General features: G+C 33.9%; 2 protein-coding genes across 2 annotated transcripts; one reads left to right on the top strand and one right to left on the bottom strand.

Annotated features, from left to right (window-relative positions):
* Positions 1–1,223: 1,223 nt before the first annotated feature.
* LOC128189662 (large neutral amino acids transporter small subunit 2-like) lies at positions 1,224–16,863 on the top strand. Its single transcript, XM_052861360.1, has 9 exons — positions 1,224–1,834; positions 3,744–3,869; positions 6,756–6,861; positions 7,419–7,463; positions 8,962–9,085; positions 9,279–9,479; positions 9,740–9,889; positions 12,562–12,739; positions 12,850–16,863. Exons 1-9 carry the CDS (start codon positions 1,384–1,386, stop codon positions 12,900–12,902), a joined length of 1,434 nt encoding a protein of 477 aa, XP_052717320.1. The 5' UTR covers positions 1,224–1,383; the 3' UTR covers positions 12,903–16,863.
* A 138-nt stretch (positions 16,864–17,001) lies between these two features.
* On the bottom strand, positions 17,002–24,513 carry LOC128189663 (uncharacterized). The gene is made up of 6 exons (XM_052861361.1): positions 24,169–24,513; positions 23,271–23,358; positions 20,887–21,060; positions 20,454–20,627; positions 18,449–18,619; positions 17,002–17,592 (listed from the first exon to the last, which is right to left on the bottom strand). Exons 1-6 carry the CDS (start codon positions 24,511–24,513, stop codon positions 17,369–17,371), a joined length of 1,176 nt encoding a protein of 391 aa, XP_052717321.1. The 3' UTR covers positions 17,002–17,368.
* Between the last annotated feature and the right edge of the window lie 1,035 nt (positions 24,514–25,548).

Raw genomic sequence — 25,548 nt, 5'->3', positions numbered from 1 at the left:
TTAAAATCCAAAGTAGGGATTTTTTACAAACATTAACGAGAAACTATTCTAGAAATTACAAGTCCATCACCTTCTTTCAGCATTATCTGGTGTGATTAATCTTGAGGAGATCATACCTTTTGTAGCTAGGATTCACCATTCAAAGTCATGGGTTTCTACATACATTGTGCATTTAGAGGTGAAAATGTCTGGTATGTTACCATGAACAATGATGACCAAGACTCAAATTAATGATGAGAGTGTCAAAAAGATATTACTACAGTATTACAAATAGTAAAGCTTCTAGCAGACCTCATATATCTTGGGCAATCACTGTTCAATGCCAGCAACCAAACTCATACACATGCTACATTTGTTGGTAGTTACATTTCTAGGACACAAAGAGGGGAAAAAACTGACATAATAAGACTTTAAAACAGTAATTTAAATAAAAGTTTGCAAGGCATCGATAATTTAGATGCTAAAATGACTATTTCTCACCAGTAAAATGTATATGTCAATGAGCACGGGGTAAAAATAGTGGTATGTGACCACTAGTAATAAAAAATTGTTGATTAATCTGTGTAAATTCATTAAAGTTATAATTGAGAGAGTTAGCTCTCTAGGTTAATTGTTTATCATAATTTTTTCCCTTTTTCATTTTTTTTTTCACTTTTGTATTGTCACTCCAATGCATGCAATGTATGTATTATATGTATTATTGTTCAAAATTTTTTGGTGATTTTTCTCAACACTGTAATTTATGCAGTTCAGAGAATAAAGAAATTGTCATTGTCATTGTCATTGGGTAGAAAAATCAAGGATCGAGTGAAGGACTTTAAAAATCCCAATGATCATTTGATACAATCACTGTAATTACACGTAACACTGTCACAAGTGTTATAATTACTGTACTGTCTTATCAGTCTGATCGAGATAAGAAAGATTTGAATAATTAAAATCATGATTTTATAATCTTTCACGTTCTGAAAGGAAAGAATTAGATAGATAACTCTAACTGGGATATGAATAATATCCTAATAAATACTGTTGCAATTTTTTTTAAAAATCTAGATTGTTTAGATTACTAAATTACGTTACTACTTGTCACGGTTAAACTATACCTACAATCACAGTTGCTGTGTAATAAATTACTGCAAGTGTGTACTTGAAAGAGTCTGGGATTGACGACGGAAAAATGTGGTCCTTGCATAAGAATTCAGAGATTTATGGATCGCCAAAGACTTCCTGTTATGACTCTCGGAGATGCGGCAGCCTGGCCCAAATATTTTCAGAGATAACCACTGATAAGTGGACAGTCGGACAGTGTACGCGTCAAAGAACACATACACATGATAAACCTCGACCTCTGCTTCATTGAAACAACGAGCGAAAGAAAACAAAATGGCAGATCAAAGCACTGTTCAAATTCAAACCGAGGAAATTCGAATGAAGAAGAGTATGAACTTATTACATTGTGTGGCTGTGCTGGTAGCTGTAACTGGACACATTTCTATATTTATTTCCCCCGGTGTAATATTTTCAGCTGCTGGATCTATCGGGTTGACGATCATTGAGTGGATTTGCGCTGGCTTGTTAAATATCGGAGTTTGTTTATGCTTCGTTGAGCTTGCAACTGTATTCCCATCCGCAGGTGGTCCGTATGCTTATGTAACTAATGTTTTTGGTGGTCTGTCGGGCTTTGTCATCATGTGGGGGTATATAATTTTGATTGTCGGGCCATTTTGGGCTTATCTCACATACACAGCATCTGTGTATATCCTGGAGCCGTTTTTCCGCATTGATTGCCACCCTCCTGCTCTTGCAGTTAAGTTCCTGGGAGCGTGGATATTATGTAAGCATCAACAGCAATCATTTGTTTCAATATATATTGATTGATTTATTTTTCATAATAATTGCAAAAGTAACCACATTAGTTATTAATAACTTTAAGGTGGGTCTTGATCTTTTAATACTCCTGTATTTTTTTTGTTTTTTTATTGTTTAAGGTATCATTTTTTGGTTAGAAAACAGCAATATAATATCAATGGTAATTAAAACTGGCAAAAAATGAAAGGTTTACTTTAAAACTTTCAATGGAGACTCTACTGAAGTCATGTACCTGAACAGAGATTTTTGTACAAGATATTGGAAACAGTTTTTTGTTGTTATTATCAAATAAAAACAATAATTTATTTTAAAATTGCATAATTCATAAGGAGACATGTCAATAAGAAAAACACAAGTCATTTTAAAAATATACATGAAATTTTAAGAATGATATCTGAACATTTATAAAAAAAAAAATTGGTGTTTTACGATTTATTTTTTTTAGATTACAAAATCAGGCATGACCTTTACAAATGCATGGTTTACATATATTTTTTTCTGTTTAGATTAGTAGATGTACATCTATTCCACAAATTTATGACAAAAAATCCATATCTTTCCATAATAATTCTAATTCTATAGCCTATGGCTATGGGGTATGTGTACCCCCTGTAAAAAAAAAAAAATCGAAAATCTGACAATACACAGATAACCTGATCAAAATTACTCATAGATAAATATTTGATGTAATTTCATGGAAAACAGATATCAAAATTATTCCTTATCAACCTTATAATTCATATACTTTTCAAAAATTTGCACTGAAATAGCGAGAAATGTAACTGCCAATTGCGAGAACATGACAGTTAACACAAATGTACATGTACTATAGATAACTGCTAATAATGAATAGTTTAATAACAATATACTTTTTAAATAAGATAAAAAATGATATTTTTTTTAGATTCCACAGATAAAAATACCTGCTTATAAACATATATTTAATGCACCAGGCAAAATTCACTAGAGATAAATACATCACATTCAACAAAAACAAGAAAAACATTGTTTTCAACTGAATTCTATTACTACTGTGATAATAAAAGTTATATTTAATTGCAGAAACACAGTACATGCACTTGTAGACATAAATTCAAAGTGTATTCACATATTCAACAACTTTGTTATAACATTTTTTAATTAAACCAGACATTGGTTCACTGAACACATTGCCTGTCAACATTTGTGTATTCCTTTTATCATATAACATTACCTTGTACCCACCTCACCAATCTCTCAATTCAATTTCATATTCTCTCAGAGTTTTAAGGATTTTTACGATTCGTATCATTAATAGGGACCTGGTCACATTTTTTTTTAAATACTACATTTCAGTTTTTAATGTTTACAATGCATAACTAAGGTTATTCTAATAGGTAGCCAAAACTTTATCGTCATTTTTCGAGTTAAAGGCAATATTCACACTTCTTATGTCGGTGTTTTTGTAAGCAAAGTGTGTGTCTTGTTTTTGTTTATGTATGTTGAATATACCGACGAAAGCTTCATTATTTTATTTTTTTTTAGATTTTTTTTTCTATCTGCGAGTATTGTAAGACCAGATTGTAACAATTTTTAGGGTTTTCACTTCTTATTTTTTTTAAATAATGCGTTTTATGACTTTTCTCTCCAGCTCTGAATGTGTAAATAAAAACCTGGCACGAGCATTGTTTCCATAGCAAAGAATTGTGAACCCTGTATTTCGCATATAAATTGTAAAATGGTGCTAATTTTTTTCTTCTGATAATTGAAAATATCTTAGTTAAGCATCATACCGGTAAATATTAAAATTAGAGAAGTAAAATTTGAAGAAAAAAATCGTGACCATGCCTCTTTAAATGACAGCTGAGTATCATCATTATGGTTCTAATTTACAGCTACGTTGGTTGTATTGAACTGTATCTACATGAAGTATGTGACCAAGGTACGGACTGTTCTTACAGCGAGTAAGGTGGTGTGCCTGATACTGATCATAGTGCTGGGAGCTGTGGTACTTGGCAGAGGTATTTGTTTTTGATTAAACCGACTTATATTGTTTCTAAATAAAGCCCTATTATGAAAATAAATTGCATCCTTACCTGATTGGAAAATTTTTTCATGATTTTCATGAACAAGGATTGGAAAAATTTCGCGATTGCAACATAACAAGAACTTCCATGTCAAAAATACATGGAACACTTTGAAAGTCAACATGCTTTTGGACATGTAGGGAAACAATGCCTATATTGTTAATGAATTGGGATTTCTGTTAGATTGCATCGATCCATCGTTGGAATATATAATTTTAAGGGTATTTACACATGCATTTGAAATGATCTTTGAATTACTTCACGAAATGCGCATGAATATTACGAAGGGGTTTTGCTTTACCAAAATAATAGTGACTTCCTGTGGTAAATAAACAAATCTTTGCCCCCCCCCCAAAAAAAAAGTATTGTATCTGTTACAATTACATTTTAGAGTATCTCAGAGCATCTCTATTCTCCTTTACAATTCTGATAAGTTTTAATAATAATCATGGTAACCTTTTCCATTAATGCGGAATACCTATGTCTTAGCGCTGAATTAACGAGATTTTTCTATCGTAGATACGAAATCAATCAATTTTCCTGTATGGCATTGTATCAACGCTAACTTTATCCAACTCTTTTTATTTTTTAATCACCATCGTATTAGATCACTAGAATTTTCCTGCACTAATTTTTTAAAAATATTGTGCATTTATCATACTTCTAATTTGATTTATATACCAATTTTAGTTTTAGAATCGGAGGCTTTTTCATCTTACGTGATTATGCCAAATCGAATAATTTTGCTTGCAGAATGTCTTGCCATATAATAAGACAACTGCTTGTAGAAAACGGAATTAACCATGCTGGTGTGTTCGAGTTTATCATTACTTTACTACCAACCCTGCATGTAAACTAACAATCCAATCAATACGGGAAACCCACGACCGGTCTCAGATACGCCCGCTCGGGGAACCGACACTTGGTCTTGGTCATTAGGAGTCCATGTATGCGAGACTGATCGCGTGTTTCCCACGACTAACGATATTTGTTTTAGTACTAGTAATCAGAGAGAGACATTGTAACCATTTTCATTTTTAAAAAAATGATTCTCATGATACCATCTTGATACTGGAAATTGCTCGGGGAATTGATTTAACAAGTACGATCTTTTTTTTCCTGGTTCAAAGGAAAGAAATTAATGTGCATGCAACCACATTTTCTATTCAGTGTCTAATTTTTAACTGCCTTGCTGTTAATATTTGTTGCCATGTATACATGTATTTCTTGCTTCAGCTATTGTTCAAAGGAAGGGTTATAAAATATCGTATTCTGTAGAACATTTTCCAAGTTTAGGTCGATATGAACAATTAAATTTCGATACCCTAGTTATCAAATTACATGTTTACATGTATTTAAAGAATTGATAAACAAATTGTTTGTTTCATAATAACGAGTGGGTGTAATAAAACGAGTTTTAAAAAATTTTGGATGTAAAGGTCTTGTCATTGATGACATTTTTGAAAACTTACGGTCAATTTAACACGTTTGATGAACGTGGGCCAACTCGCCGAATTTCTTTCGTTTTAATGATTTATATGTGAATTATTCCGATTAGCCTCTTCACACATTTGTGAAGGAAATCTCACCAATTGTATAAATTGCCTTCACATGCACCTGTTTAAGCCTCAGTCACAACTGGCCGTCCGTCTTTGGTGTACGTGTGCTACGGGTTTTACCAGTTGTGGCTACCGTGGCTGACCGTAGCTTTGAAAATCGTGTTGAAGTGATTGAGAGTGCAACGTAAGACAAACGGACGTTTGACGTGCGAGTCGTAGGTGTCATGTACAGTTTTATTAGGAGACAATGCCCATAGTAACCGTACTTCCCGTCTTATGATTATCGTGCAGCAGTCGTAGGTTTGCCTTGCGAACGGAAGTAATAACATTTGCGTCGTAGGTCACTTGCAGGCCAATCGTATAGACGTATTTCTTTGCCTCACGGCAGCTGCACGGATAATTATTTGTTTTCACATTAAACAAGGAATAGTTTTTTCTTTATACATGTACTGAAATACATGTAAATCTGCCGCAAGCAAGTGAATATTGAAACGTCAAAAGAACTTGAAGAAAAAGAGGACTCTTTTTCTGTAATTATTGCTGTTTTGGTGAAAAACTATCTAAACTGGGCAAAACAATGATGTTGCTCGCGGTCAGATTGGTTTCAGATAACACACTAATGTAGTATTTGTTTGTTGATGCGTTTGAAAAGTACACATAGTTAAGGTCAGACGACACGTTCCTCAATTTTATATAACCTTTTCCAGGAATTTGTTAATGGTTAACTACTACTTTGACAATCTTTCTTGGAAAAAATTAGGACATTTATGCAAAATACTAGAGTGTGCAATTTCCTATATAATCTTCTTGAAAATACACTTGAATTGCTGATATAAAAATAAATAAATAGGCCTATGCAGCACAGCGAAAATCACTTTATTGGAACACTATCTTGGCCGGGGCCAGGCTTTGAACTCACGAGTCACGACTTCTAGAACATACGCTACTGGCAGTGAGCGGCCCCGGTTCTAACCACTCGGCCATCTAGGCATATATTTATTTACAAGTAAATTTTAATCATTTTGAAAATAATTATAAAAATAATAATTTTTATTGGAACTCTTTATTACTAGGAGATACAAAAAAGATGCTCGGGGAACGTGTCGTCTGACCTTAAGCTTAACTTAAAATGCAAACAATCACATGCTTGTATTCAAATTCATTCTCATAAGCAATTTATTATTACATGCTTTAATAAAACTCAATCTTCTGTTCAAGTTTTGTTTCAACGAAAATATATTTCATAGACCTTTCTTTGAAGGACATGAAACAAAGAGCAACTTTGAGGACGTGTTCGAAAATACCCCGTCGGAGGCCGGCCCTGTAGCTTTGGGGATCTTCTACTCTCTCTTTGTCTATGGTGGCTGGTAATTAGGAAATAACTTAACTTTTTGACTTTCTTTTTATGTTAATATTCCTTTGTGCTTGTGTTTAAACCTAATGGTTATACCCTTATAAATATTCTTCTATACAATTCTTACTAATAAAAAGTCCAATAATACGAATGTTATTTCATCCGGTCTGACAATTTCTATGTTGACATGTCTACCGGTCCAACATCGCATTTTATTGACCGCTCGTTATAGCTAATCGATTATCGCCCGAACTCGGCAGAACGGAAACAGCCGAAGTTTAGTGCAAAAAGACTTGTCGTTTGATATGATCCGAAAGATGGCGTCACAGGCTGTTCAAGGCAGATACGTGAAGGGTATAACAAAACAGTTATTGACTGGGATTCGGGCAACAAATGAATTGTTGCACCTGAATATGAAAATGTTTCCTTCGGCCTGCATCCTCAGCCAACATTCTCACCTTCAGGTCCAACAGTTCTTATGTTGCCCTCATACCCAGTCAATAACGGTATAATATGTTATAATGTGATTCCTAGTCGTTCTCATTTATTGTAAATTTCCACTACTTGCAGGCAGATTGTGTGTGGGCTGATGGAGGAGGTCAAAGAGCCGGCCAGGTAATTGTCTGTAAATTAGCGTAAGGGTTGGGCTGGGAGTGGGGGTAAGGGTGGTCGTCTGGGTTGAGGGTGACGTTCCATGAGTAGAAATATTGATTTTTATTCAGGTATTCTATAAGATTTCTCTTGTTAAATCCTTATCAGGTATTATTATATTGTTTAATGTACCTTACTTAAATCAAGACTTTTACTTATACCGTCACAAGATGGCAATTTAAACGTTTTGTTGAACCGTTTGTATGCATCGATTTGGTTGTATATCATCACAGCTCAGTTGTTGAAGTATCGGACTTATGAACAGCAAATGATGAGTTCGAATCCGCCAGGGTCTTTTGTCAAAATTTACCGAATTAAATTTTTAAAATCATAATTTTTATCAAAACTTGCATATATTATCGTCTGTTTGACTTGTATATACTTCTTATACATCGAGCTATCTATCATATCTATCATAATAAAGTAATTTTCTGCAGAATTGAGATATTGTTTCAAGGTATAGTGAATCCTTGAATATTAGATACTAGTATAGATATTTTTTTCGATAATTTTACAAGCATAGAAAGCTTGTGTAAAGGACTATGTGCGGTTTTATGCATTTTTTGCCCCCAAAATCAAAGTTTTAGAAAGAGCTTTAAAAATAAGGTGAAAGATAGTTCAAATCATATTGGAAATAAAGGTACCACAGTGACGTCATAATGTAGAATTGACGTCATGAAGATTGTATTATTTTGATAAATTGATGTTTTGTTGTAAAATATGGGTGTTTTCCGATGGTTTTTCGACTGGGAAATATCGAGCGCAGGCTTGCTCAAGTACCATATTTTAGCATTATGTGTATAACTATCTGAAGAAAAACATATGTTAAAATCGCACTTGAGCAGACCTGCGCTCTATAATTCCGGATGCAAAATATAGAGCAAAAATGAGAATATTTTCATTTGTTTGTAAATTTGCGGGAATTAGGTCATTTAGGTGACGTCATAGATAAACAGCGAATGAACAATGATGACCAAAATCAAGATTAAAGTTATAGGCATCATCTATACAATGATTTGTGAAGATTTCATTTTCATACGATACTATTTAAAAATTGGTTGAAATCGGGGGCAGATATTTGACCATACCGCACATTGTCCTTTCCTTGGTAACTCTCATAATACCCTCGAGTATTAGTTACCCCCATGAAAGCCAGTAGGGGAATTCCGCTACTTCAATCAAACTTATAACGTTTAAAAATTTGATCCTTAAATACAGTTTAGAATCGGTCTTATTTACTCTTTAGAATTAATAGAGATTTTGCTCTCGCTCTTTTTTGAGAAAGTAAAATGGGAAATTAAATGTAGATGATGCGGTTTAAAATTGTTCATGTAAATTGAAATTGTAAATATTGATTTAAATTTACTTTAGGTATATTCAATTTTTGTTTTGTTTTGTTTGTCATTTTGTTTGAATGAGTATGCAAGTCATGCAATCATTATCATCTCTTTGACTGTTTTAGGGATATTCCACGTGCTGTGTACATCTCTTTCACAATTGTCATCATCCAATATGTTCTCGTCAACATCTCGTATTTTCTCGTTCTTACACCTGCTCAATTCCTATCATCAAACGCCGTAGCTATTGTAAGTATAGAAACACGTTTTGAAAAAACTAATGAAATTTTAATAGTGTTTGATTAAGGTGTTTTTTTTAAAAATAATTCAGAAAATGTTATTATTTATTACTAAACTTAAGAGAAAATGTTTTTAATATTTAGATTTAATCCCAGATAAAGAGTTATGGTTTGGGTTTTTTTTTTTGTTTTTTTTTTTTTAGATTTTTACACAAGTGCACTTTCCTTACCTTACCCCTGTGATGTCTATTTTGGTCGGGATGTCAGCTGTCGGGGTCCTGAACGCTTCCATAATGGGACACTCCCGACTTATATTCGCTGGTGCTAGGAACGGCCACGCCCCGCCCGTGTTTGGAATGCTCCACGTGCGATATTTAACTCCATGGCCAGCTATTATCATTAAGGTGAAGTTATTTTTTAAATGGAATACATCAAACAATTTGGTTTTAGAATCAGTTCATTTCTTTATTATATTAGTCAATTTTTTCTAATCTAACTCTTCTTTTTTTATCACTATCGGGGACTTTATTTCGCGATTCATCAAGACAATTTTTTTTCGCCGCGATTTACAAGTGATCCTTTATCATTCAAGAACAATATTTGCGATGAAGTTGATCTCGCGACCTTAATTATATTTAACTTATGTTTTATCTGAAAATTGAAGGCAGTATGGAGTTCAGTGATGCTTTTCTCAGGCAGCGTTAAAATCTTCATGCAGTTTATCCAGGCGTTCTCCAGTGTAATGACACTGTTTGTCGTCTCCGCTCTACTTTATCTTCGATGGAGTCAACCACAGCTAAAACGGCCGTACAAGGTATGTTACTTGTAAAATCACGATCTCTTTCAATATTGAGAATTGTGATATAAAATGCATTTTGGGGTTTTTTTTAAAAACAAATACATGCAGATCTTTACTGAATTTTGGGAAGTTCATGGGTCAGATAAGGTATCTTATGAGACAATTCGTAGGTGGAGAAAGAAATTTCTGACTGGCGCAGAGTTTGTCAAAGATAAAGGAAAATATGGGCGACCCGTGACAGTAACAGGCAAGGCAAATGTCTCAAAAGTCAGGGAAATAATTGAAAGTAATGGCAGATACACGATTTGTGACATTGCCAAAGCTGTTGGCATATCGCTATTTCGGTTGAACAGCAAACGGTTTTTTGCCAGATTGATACCGCACATATATATATATATATATATATATATATATATATATATATATATATATATATATATATATATATATATATATATATATATATATATATATATAAAAAACGGGAAACACGACAAAAAATTGCATGCGCGTAAATTATTCGCGTACTGTTCGCCGTTGAATTCACATTAGTAATAAAGTTTTCTTTAAAATCAAGAAATTTAGTATAATAAAATAAATAGAGCATGTTTGGGAGGGCAGTAGTTGAAAGTGACATCTTGGGGTGTCAATTTCAATTGTTACCCTCCCTAACAGGCACTTTTGATATAATGTGATATTATAACCGTACAAATTCCGATGCCAAAGTGTTACCGGTCGGTTTTGCCGAGGTGTTATATTAAAAAAGCCCATGAAATATTATCAAAAACGACGCCCTGTGTCAGTATATAGGCATATTCGTCTACTTCATGATAAAGGTTCACCTCATACATCTGAGCTTGTAAAGCAATTTTTGCGGAGACGGTTACCTTTTTGCCACACCCACCATACTCTTCAGATTAAGCCCATGCAACTTTTCCAAAAACAAAAATCTTTTTAACTGGTCGTCGTTACAAGACCTGACAGAGCCTTGGCCAAGCTATCAGTCAGTGCTGCAGAGTTCAACCAAAATCAGCGTATCCATTGCAGAAATGGATTCAGATATTGAAATTAAGTACTTCAAATCGCGGAGACTACTTTAAAGCTCACAATGAATTCATAAATACGCATTATTTCCCTTTTATCTTCGACTACCGCCATAATTATTAAGGGTCCTCCACGCACCTGGGAAAAGTTCGGCATACAAGCACATTCTTCTAAATTACTTAAAGATATGGATTTTTAGCACGTGTTCGACTTGAAAATGATCCAAAAAAAAAATAATTTTCGAGGGAAAAATCAACTTTTTAAATTTTCCAACTGTTTATGAAAATAAAAGTCCCTGCAGTATTCTAACTAGGGAACTTCAAGTTGGTAGACCGAAGCAACACCCATTGCACCACAGAGATAGACAACTGATTTTGGTGATGTAAACTTTTCAAAATCGCCAGGTTGTGACGTACTGTCATAAAAAGTAGAAGTCACGGGGTGTCGAGGATCCTTAATTTTTGATTTCTATTGTTCTGCTCATCGCTACAACCCCCTAAAAAAGGCCGATAGCACTTATAATGCAACCAAAGACGTTACACTGGAGGAAAAGACATGTAGAAACGCGTTTTGAACAAAAATAATAAGACAACCACTGGACTGGTAAGGAATATCCAATGAACGACGAAACAAAACAGACTAAAATCAAGACACAAATATTTCAAAAATCCTCGATAATTGAAGAACATTTTCCTGTGTATGTTGTAACATCGCACATGCGCAAAACACACAGTATGGCAGATCGAGCAATGTCAATGACCGCATGGATTTTAGAAACGGAGTGTTTTTGTAGAAACCGATGGACACGGTGTTATGCTCCTACTTTCTTGGATTTACTTTCATTTATTTACTGTGTTGGATGTAATGCTGCCGGGGTCTTCAAAAGATGTATACGTTATGCAATCTATATGAACGACACACGTGTTCGATGTGCATGCGAAGCACTATCTGTGCAAAATAATACGGATACTTGGAAAATTCTTTCAAAGAATAAATCTTATTTTATGTTTTGTTGATTGTAGTTTCCTTTATTCTTTTTTTTTTTACAAACACTGATCTACGATGTGTAATCATGCAATTAGGAGTCCGTGCAACCTGAATGCCTCGATGGAAAGCAAAAAACCGTAACTCATACCCCAGTAGCAGTTGAGGAGCGATCGAAACTAATATGGCGACCAAAAAATTGTATGAGTTTGTCATCTTTAGTTGGTTGTAGAGCGGAAACCAATAAACCCCCTTCATATTTTTAAATCTTCAAAATAAGTCTGTAGCTGCGCAGTTCGACAGCTGTTCTTAGGGATTTAAAAGGCATTGTCGTGTTCTTGTATGCATACGTTTCAAACAAAATGACGTGTAGGACTTTACATTTATTGCTTTGATATCTTTTGGCAACATTTTGGCCAATTTCGGGCCACTTCAAGAAATGTTAACATTCTAATCCTCGAATGTACAAGATGGCCGCACATCCCCTTAAGTGATTGTAATGTTCTTGTCAACACTTTTGAGATATTGTACATTACACATAACATATCGAACACCCCTCTTACATGTAGTTGCAGCGAAATGCACCAAATGTGATACTCAGTATTCATGTAGTAAGAGCTTCGATAAAAATAAGAAGTTTGGTTGCATTTTATTTCCAGACACATCTGTTGAATGCTGTGTTTGTCTGTATCTATCAGACCGTGGTCCTATTGTTTGCTCTGTACCAGGAACCACAGAGGATAGGTCTCGCTCTGCTAATCATAGCGGCTGGCATTCCCGTATACTGGGTTGGGGTTTTGTGGAACTCCAAACCCGAGGCATATAAACTATTGAACAGTAAGTTCCGCTGTTATTTCAAAGTTTAAGTAATGAACTTTGTATTAAAAGAATACGGTGTCCTATTTGACATAATTTTAAATTGACTTTAACTTTGTATTGTTTTTCAGAAAAAGTAACTCTAGGTCTACAGAAAAGTTTTCTTCTCAGCAAAACATCATAAGTATGGCAAACCAGGTATATAAGTGCTTCCAGGAATCATAGATATATTCTCCGCCAGAATTCATAATGATATATATGATGTTTATCTTAAACATGCCTTGCTATATTCGCATGATATAAATTGTTCAGTAAAACCACACAAAAAAAAAAACACATTGGAAGGTTGTAAAGTAAAATGAACTTAAAGAACGAGTGCACTTAAGCTATAGATAATGGGCCCTTTTTCAGTGCCGTTTTTTTTTTGTAGAAAATATCAACAAATTGCTTTTTTCGTAATATTTAAGCACTGATAGATACTTCTGAATTAAGCACTGATGGATACTTCTGAATTAAATACACGCTTAACTTTGTAAACATTAACATACATTTAAAACAATTGGGAATTTTTAAATGCCTATAGTTGATCTAAATCCGAAAAATCGTACCGAACCTATTTGAATTGTGTAAATTGAAATCAGAGGGCGAAAACATTTAAATCGACATTATTCTGTTGGTCGATCGATTTGCGCGTTTGCTGAATTTATGCGTTATTTTATGTCTGAAAAAATGAATCGAATAAACTCTGAAGTTGCAAATTACATGTACATTACATGTACAGTATCAGTGTTCAAAAAAACATTCCTGACCATACAAAAGTCGATGGAAGGCGATTTAAAACGTGCCAGTGTTTTAAAGTGAGAACATTTGACAAACTTATACCTGGATAGAACCCACGTGACTATTTATTCCATACGTGGGTTCAACATTTTTCACGCAGGTAATAACTCTCGCTTGCTATAGGAAAACCCCTGAAATGTTCATACATTTTTCATTTCTTAAGTACCAGTCTAATATTGTACAAACTTCTTATTTTCTCAGGAGTTGTTTAGATGTATAATGCGTCTTATGTCTCTTCCATAAGCTTGTACACGGTTAGGCTGACAGTAAACAACGGCTTTGAAATGAATGCCTGTCCTCGATTTACTGTATAAAATAAAAATATCGGCTGACCCCTGCTATATTGTAAAGCTTAGTACTTTTTATATATACTAGATTCAGCGCTCAATCTTGTCAATAGATGATGGAAGATAAAAAAAACTTTGCTTAATTTGAACCCCCCTCCCCACTTTCTACAGTGGACCATAAGTGAACTCGTTCTTTATAGGGAACCAGTGCACATGTAAATTTTGCAATTTTTAACCAAAATACGTTTAAAAATATTTTGGAAAGATAAAAATTAAAAAAAAAACCAAAGCGGGATTCGAATTCATGACTTACTGATTCGTATAGAACCTTCTAACCCACTGCGCTACGCTGTTTTTCCTCCAGAACAACTAAATATTTTAAGAATATTAATATCACAAATGAAGAAAATAAATACAGTTGAACTTCAATATCTCGAACACTGATACATCGAATACAATGGATATGTCGAAGTGATTTGTAAGTCCCAACAACTTATTTTTTAAGTGTTTTACTCTCGATATCTCGAATACTCGGATATCTCAATGTTTTTAAACAGCCCCAACTAGTTCGGGAATAACGAAGTTTGACTGTATTAGGATAAATGATACTTCATATGTCTTATAGAAAGCATCTAAGTCTTCAAATATACATGTATATATTTAATATGATTGAATATTATATATAATATATATATTCTGCAATTGTGGATTTAATGTTATGAAATGCTTTCTACCTTTTTGAATAGTCTAAATTTTATAAAAATGTATAATCATTTTTTATTACAAAACATCACTATTATATTTCATGAACATTTTTCCCCATCATGACATTTATTTTATACCTGCTTCCTATAGTTTTTAATGTTTTAACAGATTTATTTATGAATCTGTACTTACTCGAGTTTTAAAGAATTCTCAATATTTTTTCTCGTCTTTTGTACCTCGCTGATACCTGCATTTAAGTGAAAAAATGTCAATGGCATTTCATTAGTTGTGTTCGAAATATTGATATTGCGATAATTAATGAGGCTAGGTGGGCGTCACAATTCTATGGTATTTTTTCTACCTCAGAACAGAAAAGGGTGGGTAAATTTTAACTAATTGATCTAGACCTCAACAGTCATTTTACAGAATACGGGTGTTATCATTATAATTGTGATTTCTGAAATAAAATGAAATTTAAAGGTTTATAGGAGCATGACCACGGTTTTGGGTCAAAATTTATTTTTCAGTTTTTAATGTTAACAGTGCTTCATTAAGGCATTTGTAATTGTAAAAAACAAATAAATAGTGTCAGCCTTTAAGTTAAAAGCGTGATACAGAGCTCACAATTCTTTGTTATGTAAACAAAACTCAGGTCATTTTTTTTTTAATATTGATTATAATTTTATGTTGAAAAGAATATTCCAGGTTTATACCTAAAATGAATGTGACAAGCGCTAGAGCCTGTTCAACCTGTTATGTTCAAAACGAATAAGCACATAGAAAAATCAGCTTAAAAAAATTTTGCCGGTATTTTGAACCAGTGTTAACAAAAACATGACACGAGCCTTGTTTACATACATGTACATGCAGCACAAAATTATGAGCTCTGTATCTTGCTTATAACTCTACGACTGACACTCAAATTTTGGTTGATCATTAGATATACTATATTATAATACTTTCATGTTAAATACTGAAATCTGATTGGTTAAGACGCAGTTGATAATCCATTCTATAACCCTTAGCGTTAGCAAGACACTTGGCAACGGGTAACACAACAAATTGTTACATGCGCGTAAATTATGCGCGTACGGTTCGCCATAGAATTCACATCATTCCAATATAAAAGCAATACAGTTTTCTTTGAAATTAAGACATTCAGTATAATAAAATAAATAGTGCCTGTTTTGGAGGGTAAGAGTTGAAATTAACACCCCTCAAAAACCAGGCACTATTTATATACTAAAGCATTGTGAACAATAAGAATTAAAAAATAAAATGTGACCAATATTGTGACCATGCCCCTTTAAGGACCCCTTCATCTTTGGAAAAAAAGCTTGACAAACCGATCCAAACTTATACATGTACCAGTATCTCTCTTAAAGGGGCATGGTCATGATTTTAGTCAAATTCTATTTTCCTGTTGTTATTTTTTACAATACTTCAGGGGTGCATTTCTAATGATCAAATTAAATTTAAGAGTCAGTCTTTGAGTTTTAAGCAAGATACAAAGCTCACAAATTTGTGTCATGTAAACAAGGCCCTGTTTTTGTTTACATAGGTTCAATATACCAATAAAAATCTTTTTCAAGCTGATTTTTCTATCTTATTATTCATTTTAAGCCTAGATAAACAGTTCCTAACGTACATTCATATTCATTTTAGGTCTAGAATTAGAATTTTCACTTCAACATTCAAAATGTAAACAAAAGCCTTTTTACATGGCAAAGATTGTAACTCAACAAATGACACCCAAATTTTGGTTGCCTATTAAGAATACCCAGCTGAAGCATTGTAAACATTAACATCGGAAAATTAATTTTTGACCAAAATCGTGACCATGCCCCTTTAAAGATGTTGTATTTAAATAGCGTTCGGCTTGAAAATGAACTATTAATAATTTAACTCAGGACCTATGTGCAAAAACGGGAACACGCCGATCGAGGCTATATCCACTACGTTAGAAATAAATGCACTTTAAAATTACTTTCACAATGGATTAAAATCGTCATGTTTTGACGTTATTTTAAAGAAAGTAGAGATCACGCGGTGTGGTGGACCAATTGAATGCATGGATCTGATGGTTGATCAATCAGTCTCATTCGTTTGAATTTTACGACATGTTCACTGATTTTAATTGATTTTACAATGTATGTAAAACTATATCAATTATACAGCTTGTTCACTGTTTTTTATTTTAAAATGTATGTAAAATTTTATCAATCATATTAATACATATCATATTACCAAGGACTGTTTATACCTCATAGTGCTTTGTTGAATATAAAATGAATAAATCTTGCACTTGCTTTATATCATTTATTTTGAAGAAGGGGATCAGGTTTCCTTCACTCAGGTTTTAAATCATTTATTTTAGGAATAGTTAATTTGATATCCAACTGCAAAGAAAAAGATATAAACTTAACCTGGACATTGTTTTTGTATTCTGTGTAAATAGATATGGGTCATAGTCTTGTTTATTTAAGTAATTAATACTCTATTGTTTATATGAAAACAGTGTACTTTATTTTGGACATCATCTAAAACAGTTTTAAATAAAAAGTCAATAAAGTTTGATAGCTTGATTCAGTTTTACATTCTCGATGCTATTAAGATTAATTAGAAGAGCACGGAAGCTCAACATGCTAAACATAATATTCTATCTGGACAAATTTTTCTTCACAAAATCTGTGAAGTGTACAGTCTATTGTAGCAAACTTTTTTCGACTGCCCCTGCAAAGCAACAAAGTTGCGTTCATAAGTTGTACATTATCAAAGACATTTAGGTTGTTTTTTTTTTCCAGTTTGCTCACAATATTTAATAAAACACCCCGCATGCGTATTTGCTGAGCGCGGTACATTCCTTGTCCCGGAGATGCTCCGTGTCGTGGAAGTGAGTGCACACCTTCATTGACTCACTGGGGTAATTCTCGTCCCACACCGCCGGGGCGATCGTTTTGTTAGTGACTATCCACCGGTACTGACCACCGACCAGCCTCCCTCCCACGTGTATATCGTCCCGTTCATCTACATTAGTCAGGCCTGAAACAGTTCAATGTCTTCAAAACGACAGTTCTCCTAATGTGTTTCAAACTTAATCATGTGTTTCTTTGATTGGTTGATAGCAATGTGAAGGACATCAAAGTTTTGTTGCTTTTTTCGAGGGATGGGTAGTGACGCTTATTGCATAATATTTACATTTTTCAGTGTCTGTCTTTGATAATTCTATTTGTTATACTTTCATGTTAAATACTGAAATCTGATTGGTTAAGACGCAGTTAATAATATTTTCTATTACCCTCAGCGTTAGCAACGCACCTAGCAACGGGTAACATTAAAAAATGTTACATGCGCGAAAATTATTCGCGTACGGTTCGCTGTAGAATTCACATTATTCCTATATAAAAGCAGTAAAATTTTCTTAAAAATTAAAACATTCAGTATAACAAAATAAATAGTGCCTGTTTGGGAGGATAACAGTTGAAATTAACACCCCTCGAAAACCATTGTCAACCTCCGCTTCGCGTCGGTTGACAATGGTTTTCTCGGGGTGTCAATTTCAACTGTTACCCTCCCAAACAGGCACTATTTATACAGTATCGATTTTGTATTGGACAGTCCAATTAATTAAAATGACGTATTGTTGGGGCGCAAACGGGGTTTGCATAAATAAAAGATATGAAAATCAAATAAATTTGTCAGTATTCTAATATTTGATTGGTGAAAATTTTATAATAAACAGTAATAAGGAATCATTCTTTGAATTAAATGAGGTGATTATTTCGGTCGGAGCGTGATCAAATCTTTGGTAAAACTCTTTGGACTTTATTCGATTTGACCACGCCCTGGTCAAAATTTATACTACTCAAAGAATGGTTCCTCATCCTGAAGTACTTACTCCTTAAATATTCTGTGAGGATGGTTACTTGGGACGGAGTGTTGATATTGATCAATCGCTGTGAGTAGTTTTGACACATGGTGTCGGCGTCATCCCAGGTGGCGGGAACATCGAACACGCGGATACACAGTTCCTTTATCATGTCGTGGTGAAAAGACGCCGGGCACTCATCTGAAAGGGAAAAACTTTATTCAATGCTTAATTACATGTACATATAAACTGGGTTATTATAGTCTGCTATCCCAAATAATTTACACGCAGTATTAGGGTTGGTATTAACATATGTTTTGTTTGCAGTTGTGAATAATGCCTCTAAAATTCATTAGTTTCAAATATCGATGTCAACAAAGAACCACGAGTTTTGGTAACTATTTTCGACATCGCCGTTATACTTTGTATCAAACAAGAAAATGGCAATACATGAAATGGTTTTTCTTCATGCTACCGAAGAGGAATACATGAAATGTACGACTTCAAAAAATATCAAAATTATCCTACCATTTAAAATCTGACTTTTTACAAGGTATCAATAGATAAGTGTCCTTGAAAAACAATGCTTAAGAACTCATTACATCGAATTTATCGATTAGAACTATATGTTGTCAGCGGTGTGTTGATTTGTGCTGAGGTCCAAACACTGTTTCACTTTCGATTTGCCCGAGTAACTGCATAGGAGAGTTGATTAAAATCAACTCCCAAAAAGGACTCAACGGGATTTCTGCATTGAGCAGAGCCCGGGCGATAACATTGCAAAATTGTGCGAATTATTCCGAATGACTTCCAAATTTTTAAAAATATCTTAAAATTTCCCATTATAAACCCCTTAAAAAATCTTTTTGAGTTCCTTGTGATTTTTTCGAGTGAAAAATAATCATGTTTCAATGTAGATATCTTGGAATATTTTTTAATTCATCGATTCCAGTTGCAATTATTTCACAGGTATGTATTTTTTTAAATTAGAAATCGTCCTAATCGTCGTGCTGCATAAAAATCTTGGGACCGACAATATTACACAACCCGTGTTAGCGGGTAATGTAATTTTCTTTCTGCAATAATTGCTATAGTCTGTCCCAAGTTATTGCTTCCATCAATTTTTGGTGATTTTTAATAAAAATACACATACCTGTGAAAGAAATACAATTGAAATCGATGAAAGGGAATATATCCAAGATATCTTCATTGAACAATTATCCCTTTTCACTCATAAAATTTCACAGGAACGAAAACAATTTTCTTACGGAGATTTATAATGGGAAATGTTTACATCTTTTCTCCATTCGGAATACACTCGGAATACATGTACATCGCGCAATTTTTTAACGTTATCATCCGGGCTTATTTATGGCTGATGCAATGCAAAATCTCCGTAGACTTTCAATTTTGGGATGTGTATTGAAACCTGAAGCGGTAGAGGGGGCGTTTCAAAACAGATAATCTGGACATTTTTCATATTAGTGGATGAACGTAGTTTGAGCACAAAGGTATTTACTATTATTGAAATATCAAGCAAAAAGTGGTGGAAGCAAAAACTCGGGACAGAGTATACCTTCATCACCCGCATGAATCATCAGAAAAAGCATTTTATTATTCATAATAACAATTTCCCTTAATAAATTGATTGTAAAAAGTAAGTGAAGTTCTTTAAATTACTGTTAATGAACATCAGTACGTTAGCTAAAATAAACAGCCGAATCGTATCTTATGGAATTTAGTCTGACATCATCCTGATTATTTCCTGCATTCCGTGATTTTTCTGAGGTCGCTGTAGATTTCGACCAATCGATAAACGGGGCGTGTAGACTTCAGTCCTGCCAGTTTCTACAGAGCTATGAATTACAATGTTAAGTTTCCGTAAGAAATGGGGGGAATCTACTCGGCAGATGTAAAGATAATTTAAATTAAAAAAGTTTTAAAATCATGACTAAAAGTGATGGCGATTTACCTCATTGTAAGGTTTGTGTTGTTTAAGATGTGCTCAGAATTACTGCAAAAACTGTACACTTACGAATAATACACGTGGTGTTTATGGCTGACCAGTTTCCGTCCCCCTGACACGTGATGGTGTTATCGGGTGTAGACATCATGAACCCTAATTGACAGGTAATGTTACGGACAGCATTCTGGTAGTCGAACCCAGGACCCACGGCGCCATTAGGAACAGAGGGTAAGGTTCCACACACTGCATGTTGTAAAATGATTGTATTATTTATTAATAGATACCAAATCTGTCAGATATATTCGATTTAGTTTGATAAATATTTTATTGATTATAGAAATATGATTGGGTTAGGGTTAGCTGAAGCCTTGTCTGGGTTTTTTTCTAACCACTAGCAATGTAATTATTATTATTAAAATGAAATACGAAAATTAGTAAAAAGTGAGAAAAGCTTTATAAAAAATGAAAAAAAAAACATAGATTTTTTTAGAATTAGCTCTACCTTTGCAATATCCGGTAATATGTGACCAGACCCCGTTCGATTGACACACAGAGGTTAGATTACCGACAGGCGTTCCAACGCTGTCACATTGATACAACAGGACCGTACCAACTGCTCGCAGACTTGACAGAGAGCTTGGTATCGTATTGGTGACGGCAAGCGGTTCTCCGCATTCTACAGTCACGGAATAATGTGTAAGATGACGGAGCAAAAAGTACATATTACGTTAATTTTGTATATTGCAAAAAAATCTGGAAGAATAAAGTCATTAATTTATAAAAGTAACTTTTAGATCCATTTTAATACGACATTGGACTTTTGTGATCATCGACATATATTTCTTGCATCAAAACAGGTAAAAATGACGCTGGATTCGAGTGAAATATATAGAGAATAATACATACCCTTTTCCATATCACAGCCTGTATCAGCCATCTTCGCTGGCCAAGGGTTTTCGGTCCACTTTGCTCCCCATAAACCCTTGGCGGATTTCATTACGAAAACTCGGTGATGTGGTGGCGCTATCTAGCGAGCAACTTTAGTTGCGCCCCTTGCATATTTACATGTTAATCGCATTAAACAACAGGTTATATACACACTACGGAATTAATACAACTTGAAAACATGTTGACTACCGAATATCGGAACATAATTAACGATGCTATTAAATACGAATTAAGTTATAACCTGGGGAAAGCACGGATTGTTTTATTCATAGTGTTTTGTAAGGACCTGTACCGGGAGTGAAAAAGTCGCCGATTTATATGAAAGCTTTCATGCCATAAAATCAGGTATCGTTGTCGTGAATATTGCGGACCAAAGAAATTAAATAAAACATAGCTCACTGAACCTTTAAAAGCAATAACCATAAGCAGGAACGTATATACTAACGGGATAGGCAACTTCTACATTCGCCATGTTTACTTCCCGTGCTATCACGCGAGCCTTGACAAGTTTGTAGAACTATGGTCAATCCCAGTAAAATATATAGGTTTTTAAAGCGATCTGGTTAGACCATCGTTGGGGAGGCACTGTACTCGAGAACTTGTGTCTCAACTTGTTAAAAGCACCGACTGTTTTACCAAAGATCACACATGTGTTTTCTTTTAAAGTTTATATTTACAAGCACTGCGATTGGATCAGTTACTCGCAGCTGCAGCCAATCATAAAACGGAGCTTGTCACCGTGTTTTCGTAATGAAATCCGCCAAGGGTTTATGGGGAGCAAAGTGGACCGAAAACCCTTGGCTAGCGAAGATGGTATCAGCCCAAGACTCCAATATCAGCCCGAGGGCCGATACTTATTACATACTTAGTAATAAATAATGTAAAAAGGCATCAACTTGAACAAATTGATTTTAAATATTATTTGAAAGTAGTCTACATGTATTAAATAAAAATATGAGATCTTATTGTTTTACCAACATGTCGCTACAGAACCGGAATTTCCTCGTGTTTTAAAATTAAATGCTCCAAAACTAAAGTTTTTAACTGCATTTAAAAATGTCGACTGCAAGAAATGTTTCATTTTTCGTCTGTAAACATGCACAAATGCCGAAACGGAAAAAGGCAGATGTGTTCCGCAGGGGGTGTGATACGGATCCGTATCAGCCTTAGGGCTGATAACCTGTATCAGCCCCGGAGGCCGATATGAGTTGTGTGATGTCATCTGTATCACATATGCCAAAAACCTGTATTTATTACGAAATATGTAATAAGCATAGATATTTTAAGTTTAAAGCCAGACAAATCTTGTTGATTTCAAAGACCCATGGCTGTGTGGTCAGCAATGAAATAGACAGGCCAACGTCATATTGCCGTTTGACACAACTACCCAAAGTCCAAGCTTTTGTTAAAGCGTTTCTATGAACCAATCGGAGTACAGTTTATCTTATTCTCGGTCTAAATACGAGTTTACTAATCTAAAATATACGTGTATGATTGTATAGATAGCACTGCACCGGAAATCGATGGATAACTGTTATTAAAAAAATGAAGTGTATATCACGTGAAAAGAGCTTCATGTGAATTCACGTAAAGCTTAATGTGGAATTCACACGATAACAGGTGAAAAATTTCACGTGAGTCACAATTTCCTTTGTATGAAAAACAACTAAAATCAATTGAATATTTTTGTAATTATTAATTAGGATAGATGTTTGAGAAGAGTAAATTTTTTAAGCATAAGACCTACACGTAATTTAGATTCTAACAACCAGAGCAATTTTAATTCTAAAGAAACAAGACTAACGAGTGTGTAAAACAACCTATACCGGTACCTTCTAGTAAACAAAACGGTTTCCCGTAAAAAAAAATACTACAGTAGATTTATCAAAAAATATTAATCACAATAAAACGACTTGTTATTTATATCATGTAAATCACCTGTAATAATGCAAAGAATTCCATTGGTGGAAGTGATGCATTTCATATTTGGCCCACACAATATACCATTACAAGGATCTGAAAATTCCTACAAATACATTTCAAAATGTGGATTAAACACAAAAATCATCGATGTATCACGTATAGATTGATCTAAATGTGGAACTGTTCCTTCCAGTTATATGTATAGTACATGTACTAGTAGTTAAAGACAAATTATACAGTATAAGCATAATACAAAGCAGATTAATTTGATCAAAGTTCATAAGAAGGAAGGCTTGGGCGAAAGATCGCATTCTTTCGATACATGTACCACGCTCCTATAAAAATATATGGAGTGATATATACAACCCTAGCGCTGATTATTTTAGCACCGAATGTTATATTCTTTTTTTCTCCAAATAGTGGGTAGTATTTTCTGGAGCTCGCGGCGTATCAACTGTCCCAGACACTATAAATTTACATCAAGAACTATCGTTGGGAGAAATCCTGTTAAGATTGATAGCTTAGATGAAGTCTAATCAACTCTCGTTCTACAACTTCTCTATCGCTTCTTGTAAACGAAATTCGCAATGTGAAAAAGATATTAATTTCTATGAGGTTTTTAGAAAGCCTACAGTTACGGATCTTTTTCTATTCAAATTCATTCTAAGTCACTATTTAATGTTTTTATTTTTACACTCAATAGATAGATTCAAAAATTAAACAAAAGTAATACTGTATGCAACATGAACAACTAAATCTTACTTTGTAATCCAACAAAATCGTTACTTAATTAAAAATTTGCAATGTTCATCGGATCTATTTTGACCCATTTAGTAAACAGTCATTTAGTTAGACATGTAGATTAAAAGTTGTTGGCAAAGACTGATGACAATTCGACATTAATTTTTCCCACCTGTTTGATATTGTCCATAGAGAAAGATTGATATAACTCTGTGGCGTTTGATTCGTTAAACAAGGATCCATTATACGAACTGAGCTCACACTCAAAATTGTTTAAATCATAGTTAACAGAGGCACATTTTGTCGAAGAATAACACTCCAGCTTGCATGCACACGGGCCTATGTCGCTTATGACTCTTATGACAAAATTATCCAGGTGAGCGAAGGAAAAGGTACAGAAAATTGCAAGAAATGCACACACACTTCCAATGCATTCGAACATTTTAACAGAAACGTCATGTGACATATAAAATTGGATAAAAGGCAAGTCATTCAACACTGATAAAATATCCGGCATAAGTTTTCGTTTATTGACTCTACATTTTTCTTTGTTTACCCAACTAATGGTGATTGAATTCTCTCTCTCTCTCTCTCTCTCTCTCTCTCTCTCTCTCTCTCTCTCTCTCTCTCTCTCTCTTTTAAGGAAGGGGGTACATTTACTAATACATTGCTGTTCTGTTGTATGATTAGATTGAACATATTTTTAAACTAAAATACTAAGAAATGTTTTATTTTGATCGGTCGGATGAATATTTCATTTGTTTTATCACTCACCAGTTACTCTCATACTATTGCTTTACAAAATGAGAATATCACGTATATGAATTTCATTTTCTTCTGTTTGTCAGAGGCATACAGATGATTGAGAACCCGGTCATTTGGAACATTTCTACTCAACCATGTTTTAGTACTAACCGCCTTAAGATTTTAGCCTCTTTCTATTTTTTTCGCAATGTCTTATTATACAATTCATGTATATGTAGCATACAGAGTCTAACTATAACAAAGTTGTTTGTTCACTTTTGCAATCCAAATTGAATGATACACATTTAGTATATCTGAGAAAGAAAAAATTGCATTAAGGGCACACTCGACGTTTCCTATTCATAAAAATAAATCAATGAAAATGTATTCCTTATTTATTTGCATCAAAACCTGTTTATACCAAAAAATTCAAGGTACATTACCAGGCCTTTTATGAAGTTTGGATATCTTGAATTTTCCTTATTATAGCATTCAAAATGCAATTGGATGCTTCTAAAATAAATATTGTTACAGTATATATTTTCAATTGAAACTATTATAGAAATAAAAAGGTTTCATAGAAATATCGATTTGAGATGGAACAAATATATTTAGTTTGTCCAAAGAGAATACAAAAATCAATTTAAAAAGTATACTTTGATTAGGTTCATTTACGTCAAGCAGGGATTTACCATTTCCGGTTCAAACGAGTGTTATCTGCGATCATACTATATATAAATGCTCTTATAATCTGCACAATGTCAAGGTTTTGTTATTACGGAACTTCACAATGTAGACTTCGGAAATC

The sequence above is a fragment of the Crassostrea angulata genome, chromosome 6 (genome assembly GCF_025612915.1).
Source record: "Crassostrea angulata isolate pt1a10 chromosome 6, ASM2561291v2, whole genome shotgun sequence".
NCBI classification, from domain to species: Eukaryota; Metazoa; Mollusca; class Bivalvia; order Ostreida; family Ostreidae; genus Magallana; species Magallana angulata.
The sequence above is the reverse complement of the archived record's forward strand: the minus strand, read 5'-3'. Positions and strand labels throughout refer to the sequence as shown.